Here is a 25,577-nt window from a genome sequence, read left to right as displayed (position 1 = left end):
CACTGCAGTTGTCACGTAACAAAAATGAGATTGTGACTACAGCGCAATCTAAAAGCTCCATGTAGAATTCGCTGCATTAAAATCTATTGAAACAACAGAAGAAAGAGACTTTAGACATTTCTAGGCTAAGCTCAGCCTTAGTTTAAACTGTATACTTATTTCTTACCTTGGCGCCATAACTCTTTACTGCTCAAATAGAACAGCTTTAGTTTTCTGTCTATGCCTGGGGTTGGTAAAGTTTTTCCATAAAGGGACAAGTAGTAGATATTTTAGGTTTTGCAGGCCATACAGTCTCTGTGGTGCAACTATTCAACCCTGCTAAGGGGCATGGCTGTGTTCCAATAAAACTTTATTTACAAAAATAGGCATCCATAGGCCGTGGCTTACCAATGCCTAATCCATTCAGTTCCTTTCCTCACTAATATTTCTGGCCCATACAGGTAAAAGTGAAGAGTTAGGGAAGTTCATTTGCCCCTCATGGTTTCAAAAAAATGTGAATAATAATAATAATCCTGTTATTGAAAGATAGGAATATTAAAATCAGCATTTAGTTTGGGGACAATATATAATACCATGACCACTGGGTTTTTGCTACTGTGTTTTGTTATTGAATGAGCCTTGTGGGCTGCCACAAGGAGGGGCCAACAGGAAGTCCTGGCGGATGAGGCTTCATTCCCCAACTCTGACCTCAGAAGAGCAGTTCTACTTTTATCTGTTTTAGATACTGAGATTCTGCCAAGATGTTGTTTGTAAAAGAGATTCTGCTGCTAAAGAATATTTTTTTAAATACTGGTTTATATTTCTTTGCAAGTTATATAATGCCTCTTTATAATGGATACTTCATAAAAGTGCCAAAGATTTATCATATATCACTTTGTAATTAAAAGGGAAAAATAGACTTGAAAAAGCAATCACAAATCACGTACATTAAAATCCATCTCCCTCCTTTCCCCTATCCCCCTACCACCCACTTCCCGGATTATAAATCTGAGAGGATACAGTTGTGAAGCAAGACAGAGTCAGAGTTGGGACTCCTGCCTCCCATCTGAAGCCACTGCTATTCATTCCACATTCCAAGGAATTGTGGACAGCAAGCAGCCTTGTGTCCATCAGAGGCTCAAGGAGAGTCATTGGAACCCTTTGTGGTCCTAATAGGCTAAGGAAATAACTAGTAACTTCACTGTTTTCCTCTTACCTGCTCATGCTACCTCTTCCCTTTGGCTGCTAGGAGCCCCCAAGCTCCTCAGTTCTCCCCAGGCTATTCATATGTATCCTTTGCACACAGTTCCAGCACCAGCTTCTTGGAGGTTACCTCAGGGATATTTCCCAGCCCCTGACACCCAAACACTCTCATGTGTGACTCAGATAGGCTGGGGTCCTCTTCTGCCCCACCACAGAAATATCAGTGCTGGCTCTTGGGGATTCCGTGCCAGAGTGGGAGGATCCTGAGAAATCTGAGATCTCACCCACCTTTGGCATGACTTCTTTCCTGGCTTGTGAAAATTCCTGATCTTTTTTGTCTCTACCTTCCTGAATGGCAGTCAGGGCAGTGATGCAGAGGGGTAGTGGGGGGTGGGGGGTAAGCTTGCATGTGCATTGGATGCCTGCATGGCACGAGGACCGTGTTCTCAGGATGCACATGTAGGTCCTATCAGCCAAAATAGAAGAAAGTTAAAAGGGGTCCAGCAAAAAGGATTATAAGGCATAGAGGACATAAATGTTTGTTCTTGATGAGGAAGAGTGAGCTGGCTGAACCAAAGAAACAGTTTAATTTGTAGAGTGCAATATTCTAATGAAGCCTCATGCTGTGCTTGAGTCAATGTCACAAGGTCCAGCTGCAGCAGGGCCTTAGCTAGACAGGAGTGATTTATTCATCTCTGCTTCCTTCACTCAGATTTCCTTCTCTCAGTCATCCAGTGTCTATCACCGGAAAGTCTGGTTTCTGTATAGGAGTTTACCCTGGTAGCTTGCCTGGAATACATTTTGAAGGATTAGTGTACATGGCACGGAGACTGGCCTCTGTGCCCAGTACACTCTGGTGAATATTCATGTCGGCACCTGGGAGGGTTATTTCTAGAAAGGCAGTTCTTGCAGAATACATTCTAAAGAGGGAATGCTTTTCCTGTCTGATGTTCCCTCAACCAAACAAATGTGGAAGAGGGGAAGCTACTCTGCAGTTCTGGGGAGTATTCATGACACAGAAACAACATCCTCACATCTTCTGCAGCAGTGGGGAGAACTGCAGACCCTCCCTTTGCAGAGCCTTTGCCTGGGCCTCCCGTTCAGTATAGGTGATCGCAGGGAAAAAAAAAAGCAACTGCCTATTTAGCCTTTGCTCCTATAACCCGCACCAGTTTGGTTTAATTACAGCTGTTTAGCAGTTAGGAAAGCTAGCGTTATTAATGTTCAGCTGAAAACGTTTGAATTAAAACTTGTGATCCCAGCTTTGAAGACCTGGATGAAGAAAACTATGCTGAGTGGCCAGTGATCAAAAGAATTGCACTGAAAAACTTAATGAGCCATTTTTTCCTCTAGCTGTTACAAAAAAAATACATAAAATATTGCTTTATTTTTCTGGCTTCTTACCGTTCTTCAAAAGATTTATCACACAGTTACATATTAAATTGATTAATTATCTTTTGTTTATAAGAATTTATAGTTGGTAGTTAGGATTTTCACCTTTATATACTGGTGGAGATGTTGCTATTATTTTTCTCATTAATATTCTCTTTTTTAATGTTAAGTCATGTACCACATAGAGAATTATGATTTATCAGACACCTCAGCTTTCAAACAGAATAATGTACTTATTCTAAGTGTTTAAACTGTATAGCACTTGCAACTTATTATAGTTTTGTTTTGTGTTTTAGAGGGTAGTTGTTTTCATGTGAAAGCCTTCACAAACTATTTCATGAAAGAAGTCCATTAGAGAAGGGACTAACAGGGAGGAAATTCCAGGACAAGTAGATAGAGAGACAGACAGCATTTCATTGTCCATGGCCCACCGGAATAAACAGATCTGGGAATGCGGTGGGAGGAGGGCAGTAGTAACTTGGCCAAGCGAGAACCTGAAGGAGGAATGAGTCGCAGCTCACGCTGGTAGTAAGTCTGAAGGAGGTCTGAATTGGATAGGCAAGTGTTTTAAAATCATTTCTAGCAAGAGCTCGACTTTGTAGATTGTGCTCTGTGGGGAAAAGAAGATGATTTAAAGCTGGAGCAAAGGTTGAAACCCAGATCTGATTTGGGTGAAAAGGTCAGTCTGAGAAGAAAGAGAAAGAGGTGTGGGAAAATAGTACTGGTTGTGTTAAGAGAGACCAGAGAAGAGATTTGGTAAGAACAAAAGTAGAGAGATTACGTGATTGAATAGGAAGAGTTTTGCCGGTCGTTCATCCCTGCTGGAACAGCCTCCTGACTGTAATATTCAGAGTTGAGCCTTCCCACCTGTTTTGCCCTTCTGTTCTTTCCCTTTATCACCAGGTCAAGAGAATACAAAGATCTGCATGTAGCTAAATTGTGAGTTCTCCCGCAGACACAGATTCTTGTGAAAACTTGACCCAAGGGAACAGGGAGGAGCCATGGCAGTTATTAAATTTCTCTTTGGCACTGCTTCTTGGTGCGTTCTAGGCTGTGCGTGTGGGCACCTATTAGCATGTGGTCAGCGGATGGGCAGGAGAATAAGCTCAGTGGATGAAATAGCAGTCAGAATGGATATTTTTCATAAATTATCACTTATATGAGACTCTCCAAAATGGTGTTGGGGCTAGGGGTGAAGAACTGGCTGGGGGAGGTTGTTTTTGCATTGAAACATAATTCATTCTATAGAACACTGAAGACACTGTACAGGAATAAGTGACCCAGGTGTTTTGAGAGAAGTGATGTTATCTATAGTTGCCTCTCCTCTTTCCATCATAACTCGCCTCTTCTGCTCCCCATTTCTCCTTCGGCTTTTTGTTTTGTTTTGTTTTGTTTTTTTGAGATGGAGTCTCGCTCTGTCACCCAGGTTGGAGTGCAGTGGTGCGATCTCGGCTCACTGCAAGCTCTGCTTCCTGGGTTCATGCCATTCTCCTCCCTCAGCCTCCCGAGTAGCTGGGACTACAGGCGCCCGCCACCTCGCCCAGCTAATTTTTTGTATTTTTAGTAGAGACGGGGTTTCACCATGTTAGGCAGAGATGGTTTCCATCTCCTGACCTCGTGATCCACCCGCCTTGGCCTCCCAAAGTGCTGGGATTACAGGCATGAGCCACCACGCCCAGCCCCTCTCCTTCAGTTTAACTCAGTAGAGCTTATGATGTGTAAGCCATTGTGCTGGGAAATACCAAGGTCATTAGCCATGCATGGTCCCTGCACTGCAGAAGCATGGTCCAGTGGGCTCTCCTGAATGGACTTGGTCCAAAAAGCTGAAGGGAGGGGCCACTGGATGGTGTTATGCGGGGAACCTGGAGCCAAGGTGACCCTACTCCCCTACCTGTTGGATGAAGGCCCACACTGGGGCCTTTTGTTTCACAGGAGTCATAAATGTTAAGTAAAAATCCAAGAATTCTTAACATTTAGCTGTAGATTAGTACATTTTGAGCTCTTTAATGTGTCTGTCTATTCTTATCGCCCTCCTAATAATTTCATAGAATTGAGGACAGAGAACAGAAAAGCTCACACAAATGCATATTGCCTTCAGCTATTAACAGAAGAAACTGATTCTGGCCTTTTACATTCACAACAGCCCATAATAGCCTTCCTAGCAAATGAAGCTAAAAGCCAGCTGGACCTGATGCCTGGGAGCTAAGCCCTATCGTCTGGGCAGGACCTCGGCATTTCTGCCTCTTACACATCCTTTTCTGATCCTCTGGTGAGCCAAATCAGGCTGATCGCACTGATTGTATATACTCATCATGAGGAGGAAGCTGCTGGGATCAAGGCGGATGGCCTTGCTGGAGAGGGGAATTGGTGATGCCAAATTTAAACACGGGGAAAGATCTGTAAAAGCTGCATACCTGCCTAGTGTGTCACTGCCCAAAAGGTCTGTAAAATATTGTGACTTCACCTTTTAAAATATCATAAGACCATTTGAGGGGTTCCCAATATTTTTGATGCCAACATTTTGCTTAAGGAAGGGGCTGTATTAGAGTCACTCTCCAAAATATAAGAATGCTTTTCTTCTCAAGGGCTATTTGGCCTGGACAAATTTTTATCATATTTCCACATTGAAAGCATAAAATGAGATAATTTTCTTTTTTTCTTTTTCTTTATTTTTTCTTTCTTTCTTTCTTTATTGAGACTGAGTTTTGCTCTTGTTGCCCAGGCTGGAATGCAATGGCACAGTCTCGGCTCCCTGCAACCCCCTTCTCTCGGATCCAAGCGATTCTCCTGCCTCAGCCTCCTGAGTAGCTGGGATTACAGGTGCACGCTGCCACACCCGGCTAATTTTTGTATTTTTAATAGAAATGGGGTTTCCCCATGTTGCCCAGGTCTGGTCTTGAACTTCTGACCTCAGGTGATCCACCCACCTCAGCCTTCTAAAGTGCTGGGATTACAGGTGTGAGCCACCGTGCCCAGCCAAGAATTTTCTTTAAATTGGACTGTGTAGTATGAAGTCTAGATCATAAGCCTGGGGCAAAATTTATTTGTTAAAAGAAAAAAAAGAGTTTGTCAAGTGATTAAATAATCTGTAAAAGATTGCTTGGGCAGTGTTTAGCCCATGTAAGAAAATTAACCAGGAAACTTAGGAAAATAGATTTGTGTTGAAAGCAGGAAATGTGCTGATTATAATTTTTTTTTTCCAAATGTGATAATATATGCAAAAACATTTTGAAACTAGTGAGGTCTGTGTGAATGTGAGGTGGGACTATGATTAATTGTTCACCATTCATTTCACACTCAGTATCTAATGAATATTGCAGCTGCAGCCGTGTATTTGGTAATGTGGTGTTAGCTTTTATGTTATCACCTAAAATTTGAAATTAAAAACTTAATCCTTCTAAGAAGTGAAAAGATGGTCTTAGTTAGCTGTTAAAAGTTGGTCGTTTTAGCCAGGTGTGGTAGCTCACCCCTGTAAGCCCAGCACTGTGGGAGGCTGAGGCTGGCAGGTCGCTTGAGCCCAGGAGTTTGAGACGTATCTGGGCAACATGGCAAATCACCTTCCCTACAAAAAAATACAAAAAATTAGCCGGGCATGGTGGCGAGTGCCTGTAGTCCCAGCTACTTGGGAGGCTGAGGTGGGAGGATCACTTGAGCCTGGGAGGCGGCGGTTGCAGTGAGCAGAGGTTGCAGTGAGCCAAGATTGCACCACTGAACTCCAGCCTCGACAACAGATTCAGACCCTGTATAAAAAAAAAAAAAAAAAAAAAAAAGATGGGTAGTTCTGTATTGTCTCCAAGTTTTGGAAAGTTTTGCCCCATCTAGCTCTCCACAGTTATATCCTCCAGGCATATTCTCCACTGATATTTTTCCACTTTCAGATAACTTACCTCGATTATACTATATTTCTCATGGTGTGTGGGCTTTAAATAAATAAATAATTATACTATATCAAATATAAGATTTCGTGAGAAAGAAAATCCCTCCTTAAATATCCCCGTTTCTCAATGAGCCAGCCTACACAGTGGGGCCAAAGTGTATACTTGCCACCTCTCACGTTTTTGTAATCCTGGACTTCAGTTGACTAAACACAGAAACTACATATGCCAGACACCCGAGAGCTTCTGCTTGCCTTTTCTCTGGCTACCTGCAAGAGAATATTGTTAACCAGTGCCATTGTTTCTTCCCCTTTTAGAGAAATCACCCTCCACGTCCCAGATATGGGAGATTAAACACTATGAGACAGTAGGTAGACTCTCTGATGTCCTTTGACTAATGCACTTCCCCAGAATCCATTCCATCTGATGAGCAGCCGGTTTTTCCCTCCTCCTGCTATTAGGAGACTGGTGTTCCCTTTGCCCTGAAAGGTCGTGGCCCATTCAGAGGCAGGCCCCTGCAGTGGCAACACCTCAGGAGTTCTCATGTCTGGAATCTGCAGGGCAGCCGCCTGGTCTACTTCACACACTTTTAAGAAAACATGGTTACTGGGCTCTAGGCTCCCGCTGAGAATCTCATTTTGGACTCGGCGTCCTCTAGCAGCTCTTCTCAGCTGGACCTTGCTCCCCACCTGAGGGTGAAGCCACATCATCGAACCCTGTGACAGCTGACAATAAGGAGCCCGCTCATCTTTGGGAAAGTCCCTCTTTCTCACCAGCAAAGTTGTTTCTCTGAAGCTGTATTAATTCCTTCTGGAAGCTGTTACAGGCTCCCACCTGCCCCTCAGTAGCAGAGATTAGAATAGGGACCCTAATGTGTTGTTTGTCTTTCTGCTTCTCATCCAGAGGAGCAGGAACTGGACTTTTCCGAATTAGGTGAAAGTGCTGAAGTTCCCCTTTGTCACCACAACTCCTTACCTCTCTCCCTCACCTTTACAGTTGTCGCATCTGTTCTTTGCATCATGACCTCCAGTCTCTCTCTGTTCTGAAATTAGTCTACCATCTCCGATCCCACTTACCTCCTCAGAAGCCTACAAGTGGTCATTACTTTTCCTGGCCCTCATTCCCTGACCCTGGCCTGTATCCTCCTTGTCACTGTTGGCCCTGCTTCCCCAGTGCCACCGCTGAGGAGAGTTATAAACTACATTGATTGTTCCATCTTTGCAAGGCTCTCTCCCTGCAGCTCCACTGATGCCACTGAGCCCACTCCAAAGCCTGTTTTTCCTTGCCACCGTACACCACAGTCTTACCGCTCTCAGTTTCTACATAGAATCCTCTTTCATAATTGAACGAAAAGATTGCCATCATAAGGGGGGTTTCCCACCACCCCTGCTCTTTACCTTGTTGTCTCTCTGGTCCTGTAGCCATCACGGTATCATTGCCATCCTCACTGCCATAACATCTACTCTTATTGAGTACCTTTTCTGTCCAGTGCACTCCACTAGGAGCTTATCTTTGGCCCTTTTAGTTCCAAGTAACAGAAACCAAGTAAAGATAGGTTAAGCCACAAATGGTAACTTTATTTAAGTGATTAGAAGATTTCTCATGGAATACTAGGGCAGAAACTCGGAGGGCCCTAGTAGGTTTTGAAACCAGACATTGGAATCTGTCAGGACCCCAGGTAGCCCTCCCTGGACTGCACAGCCTGTGGTCTCTGCTTCTCACTGCAGATATCTTTCTCTGCTTCTGTATGCCTGTGATCAAAGAGACTCACCCCAGAATGCCTGTATTTTCATCATCTCGTTTTAAGTGAACAGGGCACATTAAGCTGGATTCTCACATAATTCTAAATTTTTGAGAAAGGAAATCTGATTAGCCCAGCATGGATTGGGCAGCTTCCAAGTCCAGAGGATAAACTGAGCTCAGGAATCTCCCACGTCCACCTTGAGGCTGGGCTGGAAAGAGTTGTCAAAGACAGGAATTACTGTGTAACGTACAGACATATCAAAAAAACCTCTGCATATGCTATAACAGAATTATTAAATGTTAGAACTAGAAGAGTGCTGAGAAGCCATCAAATCTCGACATTTAATGTCACAAAGGATGAAACCAAAGTATAAGTAAGTTAAGTGACTTGCCTAATGTTACTGAGTAGTTATTCAGTAAATATTTTTTGAATTGTTGGATGGAAGACAATTATTTCTGAAGAACTTAAAGGATCTTTACCAAAGAATATACTGTATACATTTTTGAGATCAGGAGTATCTTTGACTTTAGCTGAAAGATTAGGAATGGATTTGATCATAAGTTATTGCACTATCACTAATATCCTGGTTGCTGATCTTCCTTTAGTTTGTTTTCACCCAAATGAGAAAATTTAGCAACAGTGGCATTATGGTCCCAGGCCTTCCAGTGGAATTTCCCACAAATGATGGACAGTTAGAAACAGGCAAAACAGGCCCTTGCTTCTGGTCTAAAAGGCACCAATTCAGTGGAGAAGCTGTTGACCTCAACTGTTATACTTCAGCCATTGTTCACAATCTGGCACAGTATTAATCCCTTAAGAAAAGGATGAAAAAAGTGCCATTCAGCACAACATAGTTTTTCATCACATGCATAATGCAGACTTTCCAATTAGAATGCTACAATTTGGAAACTTTCTTTACAGACTGATGAGAGAGCAACTATTTTAAAGACTGGAAACCTCAGTCCACTGGGTTTGCCTTGAGTCACTTCTGACTCAAGCCACAAAGAGTTTTGAAAACATATTCGCTATTGAATTTTGTATCAAAATACCAGCAAGGAGAGCAATTAGTTGCTGTAAACTGAACCCCTGGTAATCAATGGTATGCAGCCAGCCAGAGCATTTATGGAAGATGTAAGCAAAATCGCATCTGCTAATCAATTAAAAAAAAAAAAAAAGCCCAGCACTTCACTGCTTTTAGGGAAACTTCACAATGAGAATAAGGGAAGATGGAGGAGACAACATATATAATATCACCAGGCATTTCATGCTGTGCTCATTAGTTAGAGAGGTTTGTGGCAACCGCTAAACACCGACCTGATCTGCATCAATAAATCTTGGCCAGCAACTTCCTTTATTCAGCCCCTTTTGAAAATGGCTTCTGATCTATGGGTGGAAGTGTGCGGTGTATGTTTAAGGAGCTCATTTCAGTTAAGGCCATAGAGAGTGTCTGTCCTGGATGAGCTCACCATGCAAACATTCCCAGCTAGTTTACAAGTCAGAAATAGCTCTCTGTTGTTGCAGGCACAAAGACATAAGAATACACTTTGCAGGCAGCCAAAGAAGTGAAGGGAATTGGTAGAACAAAATTCCGTTCAATGGAAAAGCAGAGGTTGAATCAGTTTTTCCTTTAGTGTTCTTCAGCTGCAGTTGCTTTTTTCAATCAAATCAACAAAGGGGTTTAATTCCTGCCTAAGCCTAAATTCCAAGCAAATGTGCATCCTAGGCATGAGTTAGAAGTCCTCTTTAAAACTTCAGCATGTAGTTGAGTCCGAGCCCGAGGCTCGATGACCTGAGATCCGTCAGTGTCCCTTTTCCACTCAGGAGTCACCATGACCCCACATCTCCAGTCCCTGGGGACTCTTAATAGAGGACTAGAGAGAGGATGTCTCAACCAGTATGAGCACTTGGCTGCTGTTCAGAAAAAAAGAATTTAGGCCAGAATAAATTATTGAGGTAAAGATCGATAGACTAGGCTAATAAAAATTAATACCTTCAGCATGCAAACTATGATAGGCAGTGGATTAATATCCTTTAAATATCGAGGACATTTTGTAAGTCATTAATAAAAAGATAAATATAAGTAGAAAATGGGTAAAATGTTCAAGCTCAATAAGTTAAAAATTGCAGATTAATAAGATATTTCAGCTATCAAACCAGCAGTATTTTTAAACGTAATATATAATATTGGTGATGATGCACAGAAACAGGCATTTGTTATACAATGCTGGTAGTGTTAATATAAACTGGTATAGATTTTTGCTTGGGGTTGGGGCGAATAGAAGTATACAGCTATTTTATAATATATATCAAAGCCTGAAGATGTTATATGCCCTGCTTCAGGAGTTTCACTTACAGAATCGTTCAAAGACAATAATCATAGATTTAGCTTAAGAATGTCTATCACAAAATTTTCATAATAGGCTGGACTCAGTGTCTCATGCTTTTAATCCCAACACTTTGAGAAGCTGAGGTGGAGGGATTGCTTAAGGCCAGGAGTTGGAGACTAGCCTAGGCAACAAAATTAAAAAAATATATATATATATCAGCTGGGCGTGGTGGTGTGCACCTGTCGTCCTAGCTACTCAGGAAGCTGAGGCAGGAGGACCACTTGAGTCCAGGAAATTGAGGCTGCAGTGAGCTATGACTGTGCCACTGCATTCTGCAGCCTGGGCAACAAAGCAAAACCCTGTTTCCAAAGAAAAAAAAAAGAATTTTCATAACAGTGAAATATTAACTACTTAAGTATCAAATAATAATAGATTGATTAAATAAAGTATGAGACATCCATACAGTGAAATACTATGAAGTCATTACATATGATGTAGAAGAATATTTGATGATACAAAAAGATATTCATAATAGACCATTAAGCGAAAGTAGCAAGTTACAAACCATATGCACTGTGTGTATATGTTTTAAAAGTTACTGGAATTTTAGATTACCTTCATTTTAAGATAATAATTTGCCTTGAAACAAATTGGAGGACTTTTATAGAATAAGCTACTTACAGAGCATGATATATACAACTTAAAATTTTCCTCAAATATGTTATCACTCCAAGAATATCTACTAGAACATGTATGATACTCATAATTTATCCTTCTTTTTTTTATCTTTTCCATATCCCATATCCGCTTCAAGGCAGTCATTTTCCGTGAAATGTTTTGAGATCTGGTTAGGTTCTATCCCAAAAGGGACTGACCATTTTCATTTCAGTCCTCTAGAAAACACTAGCTTATGATTATCTAGAAGGATAGGGAATATGATAAACCTGGCTCTCCATAAATAATTAAAAATTCCACTGGGGAAAATAACCTCAACATTATCTTCCAACAACAGTTCTGGTAACAGAACTGTTAAATGAAGAGAATGATTAATTGATTTGAAGTTTTCCCCTACTTTAGTGTGTCAGCGTTACGAATGATTTCAATCCAGAACATATATGGAACATATGCCATGAACAGAGCCCACATGTTTGAAGGAGAATTTCTAAAAAGAGAAAGATCAAACATCTTTCTAAAGTTCTTATAATCAAAATGAGTGCCAGACAAACATAGGAGCAAAAAATACACTTTTAAAAGTTACTCAGAATAAATATAAATTAGCATAGGCTAACTGCATAGAAGTGCTTAGAGACTAGGATAATATTTGAGGAAATGACTAATGAAGGAAATGATTCACGTTCTTTTAAGAAAATTAGTGTAATCTAAGAGTAGAATTTTGGGACACTTAAGAACAACAGAGTGGAATCCTTTCTGATTCATTCAGGGTACTTTGAGAGATTAAACAGCGTATTAAAGAGAATCAGTAGGTATCATCTGCTAATGCTTTCCAAACCCATTTAACAGTTTTCTCTACTTAAAAGATAAGTTCAAAAATATTAGGTAGTATGGGTTTAGTAATTGATACCAAACAGAATTACAATAGAAAATAAGGAATGAAAGGGAAGGTGAGCCCTTTAGGAGGCCAGGAGAGAGCATAGCTTGAGGCCAGGAGTTTGACCTCGCCTGGCCAACAGAGTGAGACTCTATCTCTACAAAATAATATTTTTTTTTGTTTGTTTTTTAATTAGCTGGATATGGTAGTGTGTGCCTGTAATCCCAGCTACTTGGGAGGCTAAGGCAGGAGGATTGCTTTAGCCCAGGAGTTTGAGGCTGCAGTGAGCTATGATTGCACCACTGCCCTCCAGCCTGGGCAACAGAGAGAGAAGCTGTCCCCTCAACCTCCCCCAACAAAAAAAAAAAGGTAATGGTAAAGGAAAACGGAAAATACAGGCAATCCTAGTCCTCGGTAATAGCTTTATATGTGACACTAAACTGAACTCGTGCAAAGGATTTTCACTGAGTATAATCATAAGATTAAGGGAAAATAATACAAACTACTTTTACAGAGTGATAGGTTAGAGGTTGTAAATTGTGAACCAGATATATAAACTGAGAGTAATGGAAACATTTGGCAGTGGGATTACAGAAATGGGCTTTTGGTGAAAGTACCAGGTTAGAACCTTGTATCATTTCCATCACTTAGTTACTGTATGAGTTTAGACAAGTTTAACATGCTTTAATCCTCACACTTTCAATGTCTGTAATTTCATAATAATAGTGCTTGCTAAGAGGATATTTAGAAGGATTTTAATAAGACAAATTGTATAGAGCACTTAACATAGGGCCTAATACACAGTTAACATTAAAGAAATGTTGGTCATCATGATCATTATTATTGATTTTTTTGTTGTTGTTGTTTTGTTTTTTTTGTTTTTTTTTTTTTTGAGACAGAGTCTCGCTCTGTGGCCTGGGCTGGAGTGTAGTGGTATGATCTCAGCTCACTGCAAGCTCCGCCTCCCGGATTCAAGCGATTCTCCTGCCTCAGCCTCCTGAGTAGCTGGGATTACAGGCGCCCACCACCACGCCTGGCTAATTTTTTGTATTTTTAGTAGAGACAGCTTTTCACTGTGTTAGCCAGGATGGTGTCGATCCCCAGATCTCGTGATCCACCCGCCTTGGCCTCCCAAAGTGCTGGGATTACAGGCGTGAGCCACTGTGCCTGGCCATTATTGCTGTTGTTACAAAGAATATATTTGCTCAGCAAGCACTGACTGAGTTTAAGCTCCATGTGAGACATTATGTCAATGATATAGAAAAAATCAGTAAGACATAGACACTGACTTCAAGGAGCTCACGATCTATGCCAGCTGGTAGAGGAAGCAAACACACATGACCAACTATAATGCAGTAAAACACATAGTTTGTATGGGAAGGACTTTTAAGGCTGAAATTATAGAAAACAATATCTGTCTCCCCTGTGGCACTGTCAGAAGCAAAATACTAATCCTGTACTGCAATGTTCAGATTCTTTTTTAAAATTATTTTTTAGGCTGGCCACAGTGGCTCATGCCTGTAATCCCAACACTTTGGGAGGTTGAGGCAGGTAGATCACCTGAGGTCAGGAGTTCGAGACCAGCCTGGCCAACCTGGTAATACCCCTTCTCTACTAAAAATACAAAAGTTAGCTGGGCATGGTGGCGGGCGCCTGTAATCCCAGCTACTTGGGAGGCTGAGGCAGGAGAATCACTTGAACCCGGGAGGCGGAGGTTGCAGTGAGCCGAGATCACACCATTGCACTCCAGCCTGGGAGACAGAGTGAGACTCCATCTCAAAATATGTATATATATATATATATATTTTTTTAATGGAGGACTAACACACACAAAGTGAACAGATCTTTTATGTATAGCTCAGTGATTATTTACATGCATATATGCCCGTGTAACTACCACTCAGATCAAAATTAGCACTTTTCCAGGATTCTAGAAAGTTCCCTTTTACCCTTTCCTAGTCGATACCTCCCCCAGAGCTAACCACTATTCTGATTCTTGTCACCAACAGATAAATTGTCTGCTTTGAGCTTCATGTAAATGGAATTACACAATTAATGCTTAAGTTCTTATTTGGGCAGAAAAGGGAGATAAGAACAGGACCAAGGTAATCAATTTCTAAATAATGAAAGTTTTGCAAATGAATGTATATTTGCCCATATCTCCAAATCAGATAACCCTACTACAGCTATGTAAAAATCCTGGCGAGAATAAGAAGGAAGCTAAAACATGATAATAAAGGTGATGGGGTTATCACCAGTTAGAAAATACTATGAGAAATATAAATTAGACCAGTACAGCAGCTCACACCTGTAATCCTGGCACTTTGGGAGGCTGAGGTGGGAGGATCACTTGAGGCTAGAAGTTTGAGACCAGCCTGGGCAACACAGTGAGACCCTGACTCTACATAAAATTTAAAAATAGCCGGGCATGGTGGTGCGTGCCTGTAACTACTAGGGAGGGTGAGGTAGAAGGATCACTTGAGCTCAGGAGTTGGAGGCTGCAGTGAGCTATGATCATACCACTGCAGTCCAGTCTGGGCAGCAGAGTGAAAATTTGCTCTAAAAATAAAAATAAAAAAATCAATTAGGCTGGACACAGTGGCTCACACCTATAATCTCAGCACTTTGGGAGGCAAAAGTAGGAGGATACTTGAAGCCAGGAGTTCAAGACCTGCCTGGGCAACATAGTGAGACTCTGCCTAAAAAAAAAAAAAAAAAAAAAAAAATGTGCACCCTATAGTCCCAGCTACTCAGGAGGCTGAGGTGGGAGGATCACTTGAGCCTAGGAGTTGGAGGCTACAGTGAGCCTCCACTGTTTACACCACTGATTACGCCACTGATCACACCACTGCACTCCAGCCAGGGTGACAGAGAAACACCTTGTCTCTGAAAACAAAAATTAAAATTAAAAATCAACTCGAAATTACAGATTCTCCCATGAGCAGTGGTCAGCCGAGCCAACTGGAGAGGAGAGCTAGAAGAAGCTGGAGACATCTTCTGTCTCCACAGAACATCTTCTGTCTCCACAGAACATCTCCACAGAACATGTCTCCTCCAGACATCTTCTGGGGACATCTTCTGTCTCCTAAACCAGTCTAAAGAACTTTGCCACCAGTGGGGCAGAGGCTGCCTGGGACTGGGGGACTTGTGAAAAAAACTAAAGATTAAAAGCCTCTCACTGCAGACTGACTCTGCCTGTTCTCTTCATACTTTTTTGGGATTCACCTTCTTTATCCTGTTCTAGAAATGTGCTGGACAAAAGGAGGTGGGTGGGAGGGATATGCCCACAGCCTAAGGAAACAACCAGTTAAAACGTTTGCAGCAATCTATGTTCTTCCCTTTGTTCAGGTTACTACTTTGGGATTGTGATGATCGAAGCTATAGCTACTACGTTGAGGTTTCTACCAACCAGCAACAGTGGACCATGGTTGCTGACAGAACTAAAGCCTCCTGCAAGTAAGTTGTATCTTTTCAGAAACTTATTCCTATTGAAAAGTCTTCCCAGCGGATTGGGAGGCTCCAAAGAAGATTCATAGACTCACCAAATTACATTCTTATTTGGAGGTGGAAAACACACTCCAGTGATCTTCTCTTCAGTTTTGACTATTAAATACTGACATGAAATTTACTTGATGTCACCAAACAGGGTTTCTCTGTTCTGTGGTGTGAATTTGACTCACACTTTTGAAAATGACACGTGTGCCTAAATAGCGAAAAAAAGATACTTTCCTTATGCAATCCTCTCTCAGACCCCCCACCCCGCCGCACCCACCATACCCCACACTACTTTTTTTTTTTTTATACTTTAAGTTCTAGGGTACATGTGCACGATGTGCAGGTTTGATACATAGGTATACATGTGCCATGTTGGTTTGCAGCACCTATCAGCTCATCATTTACATTAGGTATTTCTCTTAATGCTATCCCTCCCCTAACCCCCCACCCCACGACAGGCCCCGGTGTGTGATGTTCCCCACCCTATGTCCAAGTGTTCTCATTGTTCAATTCCCACCTATGAGTGAGAACATTTTTTAGGATTGTTTTCTTCCTTAGAGAACTTTGCTGAAGCAATACATACTTTAGTAGTATTCCCCACACTCATAGCATTCTCAGGGCTAGCATCAATATTTATTTATCTCATCTCGTTAACTATGCTATTACTCAAACTAAGGAAAGCCTTGTACCTTATTTCTCCACATGCAGACAGAGGCATTTAATGCATATGGCACTGGGGCTGTTTGGACTTGTCTGCTTGCAGCAGAAGATAGGAGGAAGGAGTCTGTGGGTTCTGAGCAGCCTAGAATCATGGTACATGAAAAGAGCTCAGTGCCTCTTTGTGTAGAGGCAGAATCTCTAATAGGCAAGGTGGAGCAAATGCGTTTCTCTTTTTCTTTTTCTTTTTTAAATTGAGATATAATTCGCATACCATAAAATTTATACTTTTTCAGTGTACAACTGAGTGGTTTTTAGTATATTCACAGTGTTGTGCAACCATCACTGCTATCTAATATTCCAGAACATTTTCATCACCCCAAAAAGAAACATCTTCCCCATTAGCAGTCACTCCCCATTTCCCTCCAACTCTCCCAGCCCCAGCATCCAATAATCTACTTTCTGTCTTTTCTTTATGGATTTGCATACTCTGGACATTTCATATAAATGGAATCATAGGCCGGGCGCGGTGGCTCACGCTTGTAATCCCAGCACTTTGGGAGGCCGAGGCGGGCGGATCATGAGGTCAGGAGCTCGAGACCACGGTGAAACCCCGTCTCTACTAAAAATACAAAAAATTAGTCGGGCGTGGTGGCGGGCGCCTGTAGTCCCAGCTACTTGAAGAGGCTGAGGCAGGAGAATGGCTTGAACCCGGGAGGCGGAGCTTGCAGTGAGCCGAGATTGCGCCACTGCACTCCAGCCTGGGTGACAGAGCGAGACTCCGTCTCAAAAAATAAAATAAAAATGAATGGAATCATATAGTATACGACCTTTTGTTCCTTGCTTCTTTCACTTAGCATAGTGTTTTCCAGGTTCATCCGTGTTGTAGCATACATCCGAATTTCATTTTTTTATGGCTGAATAGTATTCCATTGTTTGCATATACCACATTTGTTTATCCATTCTTCAGTTGATAAACATTTGAATTGTTTCCATTTCTTGGCTATTATGAATAATGCTGCTATGAACATTCCTGTACAGGTTTTTATGTGAACATATATTTTCAATTCCTTTGGGTATATATCTGAGAGTAGAACTGCTGGGTCATAGGATAACTCTGCGTTTAACTTTTTGAGAACTGCCAGAATTTTTCATAGCAGCTGCACCATTTTACATTCCCACCAGCAGTGGTTGAGGGTTCTAATTTTTCCACATTCTCACAAGCACTTGCTATTGTGCATCTTTTTGACCATAGCCATCCTAGTAGGGATGAAGTAGCATATCATTATGCTTTTCATGTGCATTTCCCTCATGGCTAATGATGTTGAGCATCTTTTCATGTGCTTACTTGGGGTGGGGGCAGGGTCTCACTCTGTTGCCCAGACTGGAGTGCAGTGGTGCAATCAAGTCTTACTGTAACCTCAAACTCCTGGGCTCAAGTGATCTTCCCACCTCAGTCTCCCAGACTGCTGAGACTATAGCTGCGTGCCACTGTGCCCAGCTAATTTTTTTTTTTTTTTTTTTTTGTAGAGACAGCAAGCACCTCACCATGTTGCCTAGGCTGGGCCAAGCTTTCTTAACAGTATTAATGATGGCTTGTTTGATGCAATGTCTGACACCATCACCATTATTATTGTAGTAATTATCAGCAATATATATATATATCGGTTAGGTTAACTCTTGCTACTGTAACAAATAAGCTTCAGTATTTCCGTGGCTTAATACAATAGTTTATTTCTCAATCATGGGACAGTCAGTGTGTTCCTAGTTAAGTGATTTTCCCAGAAGTGACAGGAACCCAGTCAGCTTCTTTCTTGTGGTTCTGCCATCTAGGTCCTCCTCAGCATCAGCGACATTTAGCTGGCAGGAGAAAGAACAGAGAAGGTACACCTAGTTCTGAAAAGCCTCGCTCTAGGGGCAGCATACGTGCCTTCCACTCACATGCCACTGAGATGAACTAGTCACATTGCCATACTAGATGCTACTATGGCTGGGAAATGTAGTCAGTTCCTGGTTGCGTAGCCACTTCCCAGTGGAGCACAGATCTTGTTACCATCTCAGCCTCTTCTTCCAGAAGCAGAGCTGAGATTTAAATCCAGGTTCTTGCCACTATACCACATTGCCTCTTAGGACTCAAAACACTGCTAAAGAGGACTGTACCGAGCTAGATGACGAAAAGGGGGAAACAAAGTGGTTCATTTATCCCAAGCTCCTGGAAGTCTTTTTATACAATAGGAGGGCCTCCACGGCCCATGAACAACTATGCATTTGTCTTTCCAGAGTCTTTGCTTATTTGGGTCCACAGCTCCCAGACCAGACCTTGTACTTCCTCGAAGCTTGTCATCTTGTGCTTGTCTCACCCACCACCGGCCTCTTTTGTCATTTATTGTTGTAAACTAGATTCCTCTTCTCTTTTATGTCCCTCTGTTAAAGGTTGACATGGTTTGGCTGTGTGTCCCCACCCAAATCTCATCTCAAATTATAATCCCCACATGTCGAGGGAGGGGCCTGTAATCCCCATGTGTTGAGGGAGGTGACTGGATCATGGGGGCAGTTTCCCCGATGCTGTCCTTGTGATAGTGAGTGAGTTCTCATGAGATCTGATGGTGTTAGAAGTGTTGGGAAGTTCTTCACTCTTCTCTCTCCTGCTGCTTTCTGAAAAAGGTGCTTGCCTCCCCTTCGTCTTCTGCCATGATTGTAAGTTTCCTGGGGCCTCTCTAGCCGTGTGGAAGTGTGAGTCAATTAAAGCTCTTTGTTTATAAGTTACTCAGTCTCGGATATTTCTTTATAGTAGTATGAAAATGGACTAACACAAAGGTGCTATACAATATGGGTGTTTTGTTGTCGTTGTTGTTGTTGTTGTTGTTGTTTGAAACAGAGTCTCACTCTGTCGCTCAGGCTGAAGTGCAGTGGCATGATCTCGGCTCACTGGAACCTCTGCCTCCTGGGTTCAGGTGATTCTCCTGCCTCAGCCTCCTGAGTAGCTGGGATTACAGGTGTGTGCCACTGCGCCAGGCTAATTTTTGTATTTTTAGCAGAGACAGGGTTTCACCATGTTGGCCAGGCCAGTCTTGAACTCCTGACCTCAGGTGATCCACCCACCTTGGCCTCCCGTAGTGCTGGGGTTACAGGCGTGAGCCACCGTGCCTGGCCCAGAGTGGGTTTTTAACAAGAGCTGATTGACTAACTGTTGACCAGGTACATGTCATATTCATTTTGTATTTAGTTAAATGGGAACTCTTTTGGTTTCAAAGTCTCGTTCACTCATTAGATCCTCTTCTAGTAGCTTTGCATTAAATTATCAACATCTTTTTCTCTTTTAAAATTTTTTTCATTGGTGGATTTAAAAAATTCGTATGTTTTAAACTTTGTATAGCACTTAGATGCGATAGCAGTGTTTTACAAATTAATAAATAAATAATACATTAGAAGAACAAAAATAGTAATAAGAAGGCAAATACGCCTGTTAACCTTGTAAGAATCAATGGAACCAGAGGTTATGATTTTACGTTTATAGGCGTAACTTGAATGTATTGTACCTCCCTTTTTAAAGTTAGGTCTTAAGAAATATAGAAAATATGTAAATGATAAAAGACAAAAGGTTTTTCTTTTTAACTAATATGCTACAGAGCAGACCTCAAGAGAGGACTCTATTAGTTTCAAGAATTGTAGTCTGCTCTTTATTGAAATAGAGTGTGTGCGTTTATAAATGAAATTATGTGGAGTTTTGAAAGATCATAGCTCCGCCTCTTGATAGCATTCTACCTAGTCAAGAAATCAAAACACAGGTTTTTGCTGTCCTCTGAAAAATCCCTGGGAAATGAGGTTCTCCAGTGTCTCCGTTAGTCTCTCTGTTCCAGGAGTGGGATATTTTCCTTCATAGTTCTCCTAAGTCTGCTAGAGTTGGAGCTTCTCTTGGTTTGTTTTCAGGATAAGCAGTCATTTTCCATTATGGATAACTCTGTTTTTATAGTGACTAATTTTTTTAAATTACATTTTACCCCTCTTTCTTCATACAATCTAATCTTGTACCCTTTGACCTGTACCCTTTATTTTCAAAGCTCTCACTTTTTTTTTTTTTGTCTTTGAGACAGAGTCTCACTCTGTCGCCCAAGCTGGAGTGCAGTGGCGTAATCTTGGCTCACTGCAGCCTCCGCTTCCTGGGTTCAAGTGATTCTCCGGCCTCAGCCTCCCAAGTAGCTGGGATTACAGGCATATGCTACCACGGCTGGCTAATTTTGTGTATTTTTAGTAGAGATAGGGATTCACCATGTTGGCCAGGCTAGTCTTGAACTCTGACCTCAGGTGATCCATTCACCTCGGCCTCCCAAAGTGCAGGCATGAGCCACCGCGCCTGGCTGAAATATTTTTATAGTCGAGAAGTTTTAAAAACTAAAAAAATTGTTGAAAGCAGCCTGGCCACAATGGCTCACACCTGTAATCCCAGCACTTTGGGTGGATCACCTGAGGTCAGGAGTTCGAGACCAACCTGGCTAATATGATGAAGCCCCATCTCTACTAAAAATACAAAAATTAGCTGGGCCTGCTGGCATGTGCCTGTAATCCCAGCTACTCAGGAGGCTGAGGCAGGAGAACTGCTTGAACCCCGGAGGTGGAGGTTGCAGTGAGCCAAGATTGCGCCACTGCACTCCAGCCTGGGCGACAGAGCGCAAGCCCATCTTTAAAAAAAAAAAAATTCACACCTGTTTTATTAACAACTTTGCTAACTCCTTGATCTAAAACAAATGAGAAATTTAGCTCATTTAACCACTCCTCATTTTTGCTAGTTATGTTTTTTAGTTCTGTTAGTATTTATCTTTTAAAATTAAACAATATACTTAAACCTCTATTATTATTATTATTTTTTTCTGAGACATAGTCTCCCTCTGTTGCCCAGGCTAGAGTGCAATGGCGCAGTCTCGGCTTACTGCAACCTGTGCCTCCTAGGTTCAAGTGATTCTCCTGCCTCAGCCTCCTGAGTAACTGAGATTACAGGCGCATGCCACCACGCCCAGCTAATTTTTGTAGTTTTAGTAGAGGGGTTTCACCAACAGGGTTTCCCCACGTTGGTCAGGCTAGTCTCGAACTCCTGACCTTGTGATCCACACACCTCGGCTTCCCAAAGTGCTGGGATTACAAGCGTGAGCCACTGCGCCCGGCCTAAACCTCTGTTTTTTGATCCATCAGTTATAGACAATATTTCTCGACTCTTTACTACATTGATGAAGAAATTACCACCCACTACATTTCCCTCTATTTTTCCCGTTCTACTTCTCATCTTCTGTTAGCTGCTTTACTATATTGACATTGTGATAGTTATTTTTTGTTCTATAACTTATAGTTAAATCATCTATGTGTTAACTATAAATTGATCCTGAAAAGGGAAAAACACTAAGAACTCATCATAGTATAATGATTATACTATATATATATATTAAATGATTATACAGCACCAGGGAAGAAATACCTGGTGCTGTCCTGGGGGCGTGCTATGTTTCCCATTCTGTCACCTAGGTGAATCTGAAGCCAATTATGGCTTGTTTGGGTCTGTTGAGCCTGAACATTTAGTTAAAAAGATTGCTATAATCCCAGCACTTTGGGAGGCTGAGGCAGGAGGATTGTTTGAGGCCAGGAGTTCAAGACCAGCCCCAGCAACATAGTGAGACCCTGTCTCTACCAAATAAATAAAATGTGAAAAAAAAAATTAGCTAGATATCATGGCACACACCTGTAGTTCCAGCTACTTAGGAGGCTGAGTGGGGAGGATTGCTGAAGCCAGGAGTTCGAGGTTACAGTGAGCTAAGATCACACTACTGCACTCCAGCCTGGGTGACAGAACAAGAGCCTGTCTCAGAAAGAAAGAAAGAAAGAGAGAGAGAGAGAGGGAGGGAGGGAGGAAGGAAGGAAGGAAGGATCACTCATGGCCATTGCAGAGAACAAATCTATAGGTAATTTTTTTCAGAAAAGGGATATAGAAAACAAATTTTCAGAACCCCAGCATATCTGAATCATAGTTTGGCTGGGTATAGAATTCAGTTTTTTCAGAAGTCTGACAGCTTGGATTTATTGCCTTCTAGTATCTAATGTTGCAGATGAGAAATCTGATGTCAGTCTGATTCATGTTCTTTGCAGTAATTTATTTTTCTCTATAGAAGCCTTTAGGATCTTCTCTTCACCCCTGGTACTCTCAAATTTCACAGTGACATGGCTGGATGTGGGTCATTTGTCATTCATCCTGGTCAGTTTGCTTCGGTATGGAAATCTGCCCAGTTCTCCTCGATTTATAAATGAGTAATATTTCATGTGCATATCATTTTCTCAAAATTCACCAAAATTTTTCATTTACTAATGTCCTCTCCAATTTGCAACCTTTTTGAATGTATTCTCTTTGCGTTTCTTTGATGGCATGTCGGTGGTTTCCAGGAAGGGAGAGCAAACTGTGCCTACAATGTCAGCCATCTTGGACCTGAATTCCCAAAAGCACCACGACTTACGCTGACTTGTAGTCAGCTGTTGATAGTCCCCAGTGACCCCAAGTCATTTTCCTTACCTTTTGTGTGCTTGGCTGTGCCTCTGCCATGTTATATAGCTGTCTTGTTTCCTGTCAGAGTATACTCCCTCACATATTGTCCTCATTTGCATTCATTTTTTAAACAATTTCTTTGCTTTGTCATGGTCCCATTGAATAGTAATTCTGTCTGCCAAAGTATTAGTGACCTCAGCCATCATCTATCCAAAACTGTGCCCTTCGCAAACATTTCGGCAAATACAAACGATTAGATAAAAAGAATTAGGTAATGAAAATTTTCTTTTTCCACTTGAGAATTCTGTAGTCCTAATATGGAACTACCTAGTCTTTCTAGCTTTTAGCTTCTAATTTTATCACAAACTTTCTATTTCCTGCCAGATTTACCATCTCAATTCCCTTCTGAATAAATTTTTCCCCCAATCCAGGTGTTTATTAAAAATGATGCTGCAAAGAGTTTTTTTTAATAACTTAAGGAAATACCTAAGATTTTTTAAAAGCAGTGTACAAAATTATAGAGGTATTATCATAAGTAGGAAGAATTATGGAAGAAGAAAACCAAAAGGAAATATGCCAAAATATTAATAATGGTTGACTTTGTATAAGGGATTACGGAAATTATTTCTAATTTTCAACATTTTTCTGATCAATTTACATGTATTTCTTTTAAAATCTAAAAACACTTTACTTGAAAAAAAAATTTTTTTTTTGCTAGAGCCATAAGTGTTTTATGGATGCTTGTCCTTGCCATTATTTGAGTAGCATATGCTGGCAGAGTGGCATGGTTTATTCACTGCCAGCAGTAAATCAACAAAATTAAGTGCTATACATAGCAATATCCCAGCAGCTCTTCAGAACCTTGCCATTTAGCCCAAGCACGAGCTGTGTTTCCCTGGAAAGGACACTCCAGCCACATTTTCCTTATGCTTCTCTCGATGGGCTCCTTAAAGCCTGCCTTTCTGAGAGTACTTTCTTCTGCCTTTCCCTGGGACACCCAAAGTTCATTCCCATCTGAGTTTGCCCTCTGCAAGGGCCCTGGCCTACTTGGCAGGTTGGAGCACCTCCTTGGAGCAGGCAATCTCTACAGCAACGTAATGCTGGGAAGTTTCTCCCCTGTGCCTTCCCTGAGAAGCACCTTGACTGTCTCTGTGTCACCTGGAAAGACCTCTGTAGAGTCCACCCGTCTGCTGCCTGGTCTTCAGCATGATTATATTAATATCCGAGAAGCATGGTGTGTCCCCTTGCTGAATGCACTGCCACTTAGTCCTGGGATCTGTTTCTGTATATGCTATTTATTCCCTAGGAATGGTAGAAAGAGGAACATGTTTCTTCTTCTAAGTGCTGCAGTGGCTGAGGACAACAGGATAAATTAAAGGTGGAGAGTTATAGCCTCAGTGAAGTCTTCCAAAGTATAGCAAGATTGAAAAATGGTACATTTAAACCTAGAGACAATTTACTTTGCCTGTGATTTTTTTTTTTTTTTTGCATCTTCTTTGCCATTGTTAGTGACAATGTTGAGAAAGGTTTGTTACTTGTTTTTTGCCTGCTTTGTTTCTTTTTTTTTTTGCACACAAAACAATAAACATTTTCTAAAAGTACATACAAACAAAAAGATGCATATCAAACATATTAGGAAGGTTGCACATGGGAAGACGGGGAATGGAAATGGGGGGTGGGAATTAAAGAAAATAAATGAGAGAGGGACTTTGTATGGATCAATGATAATAACTCAATCCTCTATTTGACAAAGAAGAAGGAGAAGGAAGAGGAAGAAAAAGAAAGTGGGATAAAGGATCAGAAAGGGAGGAAAATAGAAAAAATTAGAATATGACTCCAGGGTAGACCTGTTTTGTTGTCGCTGGGTTGGTTGGTTGGTTTGTCTATTGTATTTTTCATATGTTTCGCCCTGTTGGCCAGGCTGGTCTCGAACTCCTAGCCTCAAGTGATCAACCCGCCTCGGCCTCCCAGAGTACTGGGACTACAGGCGTGAGCCACCACGTCCAGCCCCCACATTGCTTCTAGCCTTTGTGGTAGACCTCCCAGACGGGGCGGCCGGGCAGAGGCGCTCCTCACTTCCCAGACGATGGGCGGCCGGGCAGAGGCGCTCCTCACGTCCCACACGATGGGCGGCCGGGCAGAGACGCTCCCCACCTCCCAGACGGGGCGGCTGGGCAGAGGCGCTCCTCACATGCCAGAAGGGGCGGCGGCCGGGCAGAGGCTGCAATCCCAGCACCCTGAGAGGCCAAGGCAGGCGGCTGGGAGGCGGAGGCTGCAGCGAGCCAAGACCACACCACCGCACTGCAGCCCGGGCAACACCGAGCACCGAGTGAACGAGCCTCCGTCTGCAGTCCCAGCACCTGTAGAGGCCGAGGCGGGCAAAGCACTGGAGGTCAGGAGCTGGAGAGCAGCCTGGCAGACATGGCGAAACCGCGCCTCCAGCCAAAGGAGAAAAACCAGGGAGGGGTGGTGGCGCGCGCCGGCAATGCCAGGCAGCCCACAGGCCAGGGCAGGAGAATCACGGGAGGCGGACGCAGGGAGTCTGCAGCGAGCCGAGTGTACTCCAGCCTGGGCCACAGAGGGAAGAAAAGAAAAAGAAAAAAGAAAGAAAGAAGGAAAGGAAGGGAGGGAGGGAGGGAAGGAAGGAAGGAAGGGGGGAAGGGAGGGAGGGAGGGAGGGAGGGTTTCTTAATCTCACACTTAACAAAACTTTGGGTTGGTCCAGGAGGGGTCACTGCTAACCATGTGATTTGGAGGTTTGTGTAAAGAACTTGATGTCACAAATAAGATGCAACAGAAAGCAGGATATAAAGGAGGAAATGCCTTCCTCATTG

General features: G+C 42.3%; 1 protein-coding gene across 10 annotated transcripts in view; it reads left to right on the top strand.

Moving 5' to 3' along the window:
- The window catches only part of BTBD9 (BTB domain containing 9), a 495,597-nt gene that overhangs the window by 373,834 nt on the left and 96,186 nt on the right, over positions 1-25,577 (top strand). For all 10 annotated transcript variants that reach the window (XM_032141217.2, XM_058432661.1, XM_058432663.1 and 7 more), the window contains one exon: positions 15,418-15,525. In XM_032141217.2, coding sequence (XP_031997108.1) covers positions 15,418-15,525 — 108 coding nt within the window. The remainder of the gene's footprint in view (positions 1-15,417; positions 15,526-25,577) is intronic.

Source organism: Hylobates moloch, unplaced genomic scaffold (genome assembly GCF_009828535.3).
Source record: "Hylobates moloch isolate HMO894 unplaced genomic scaffold, HMol_V3 SCAFFOLD_20, whole genome shotgun sequence".
Classification (NCBI taxonomy): domain Eukaryota; kingdom Metazoa; phylum Chordata; class Mammalia; order Primates; family Hylobatidae; genus Hylobates; species Hylobates moloch.
This window is presented reverse-complemented; position numbering and strand designations above follow the sequence as displayed.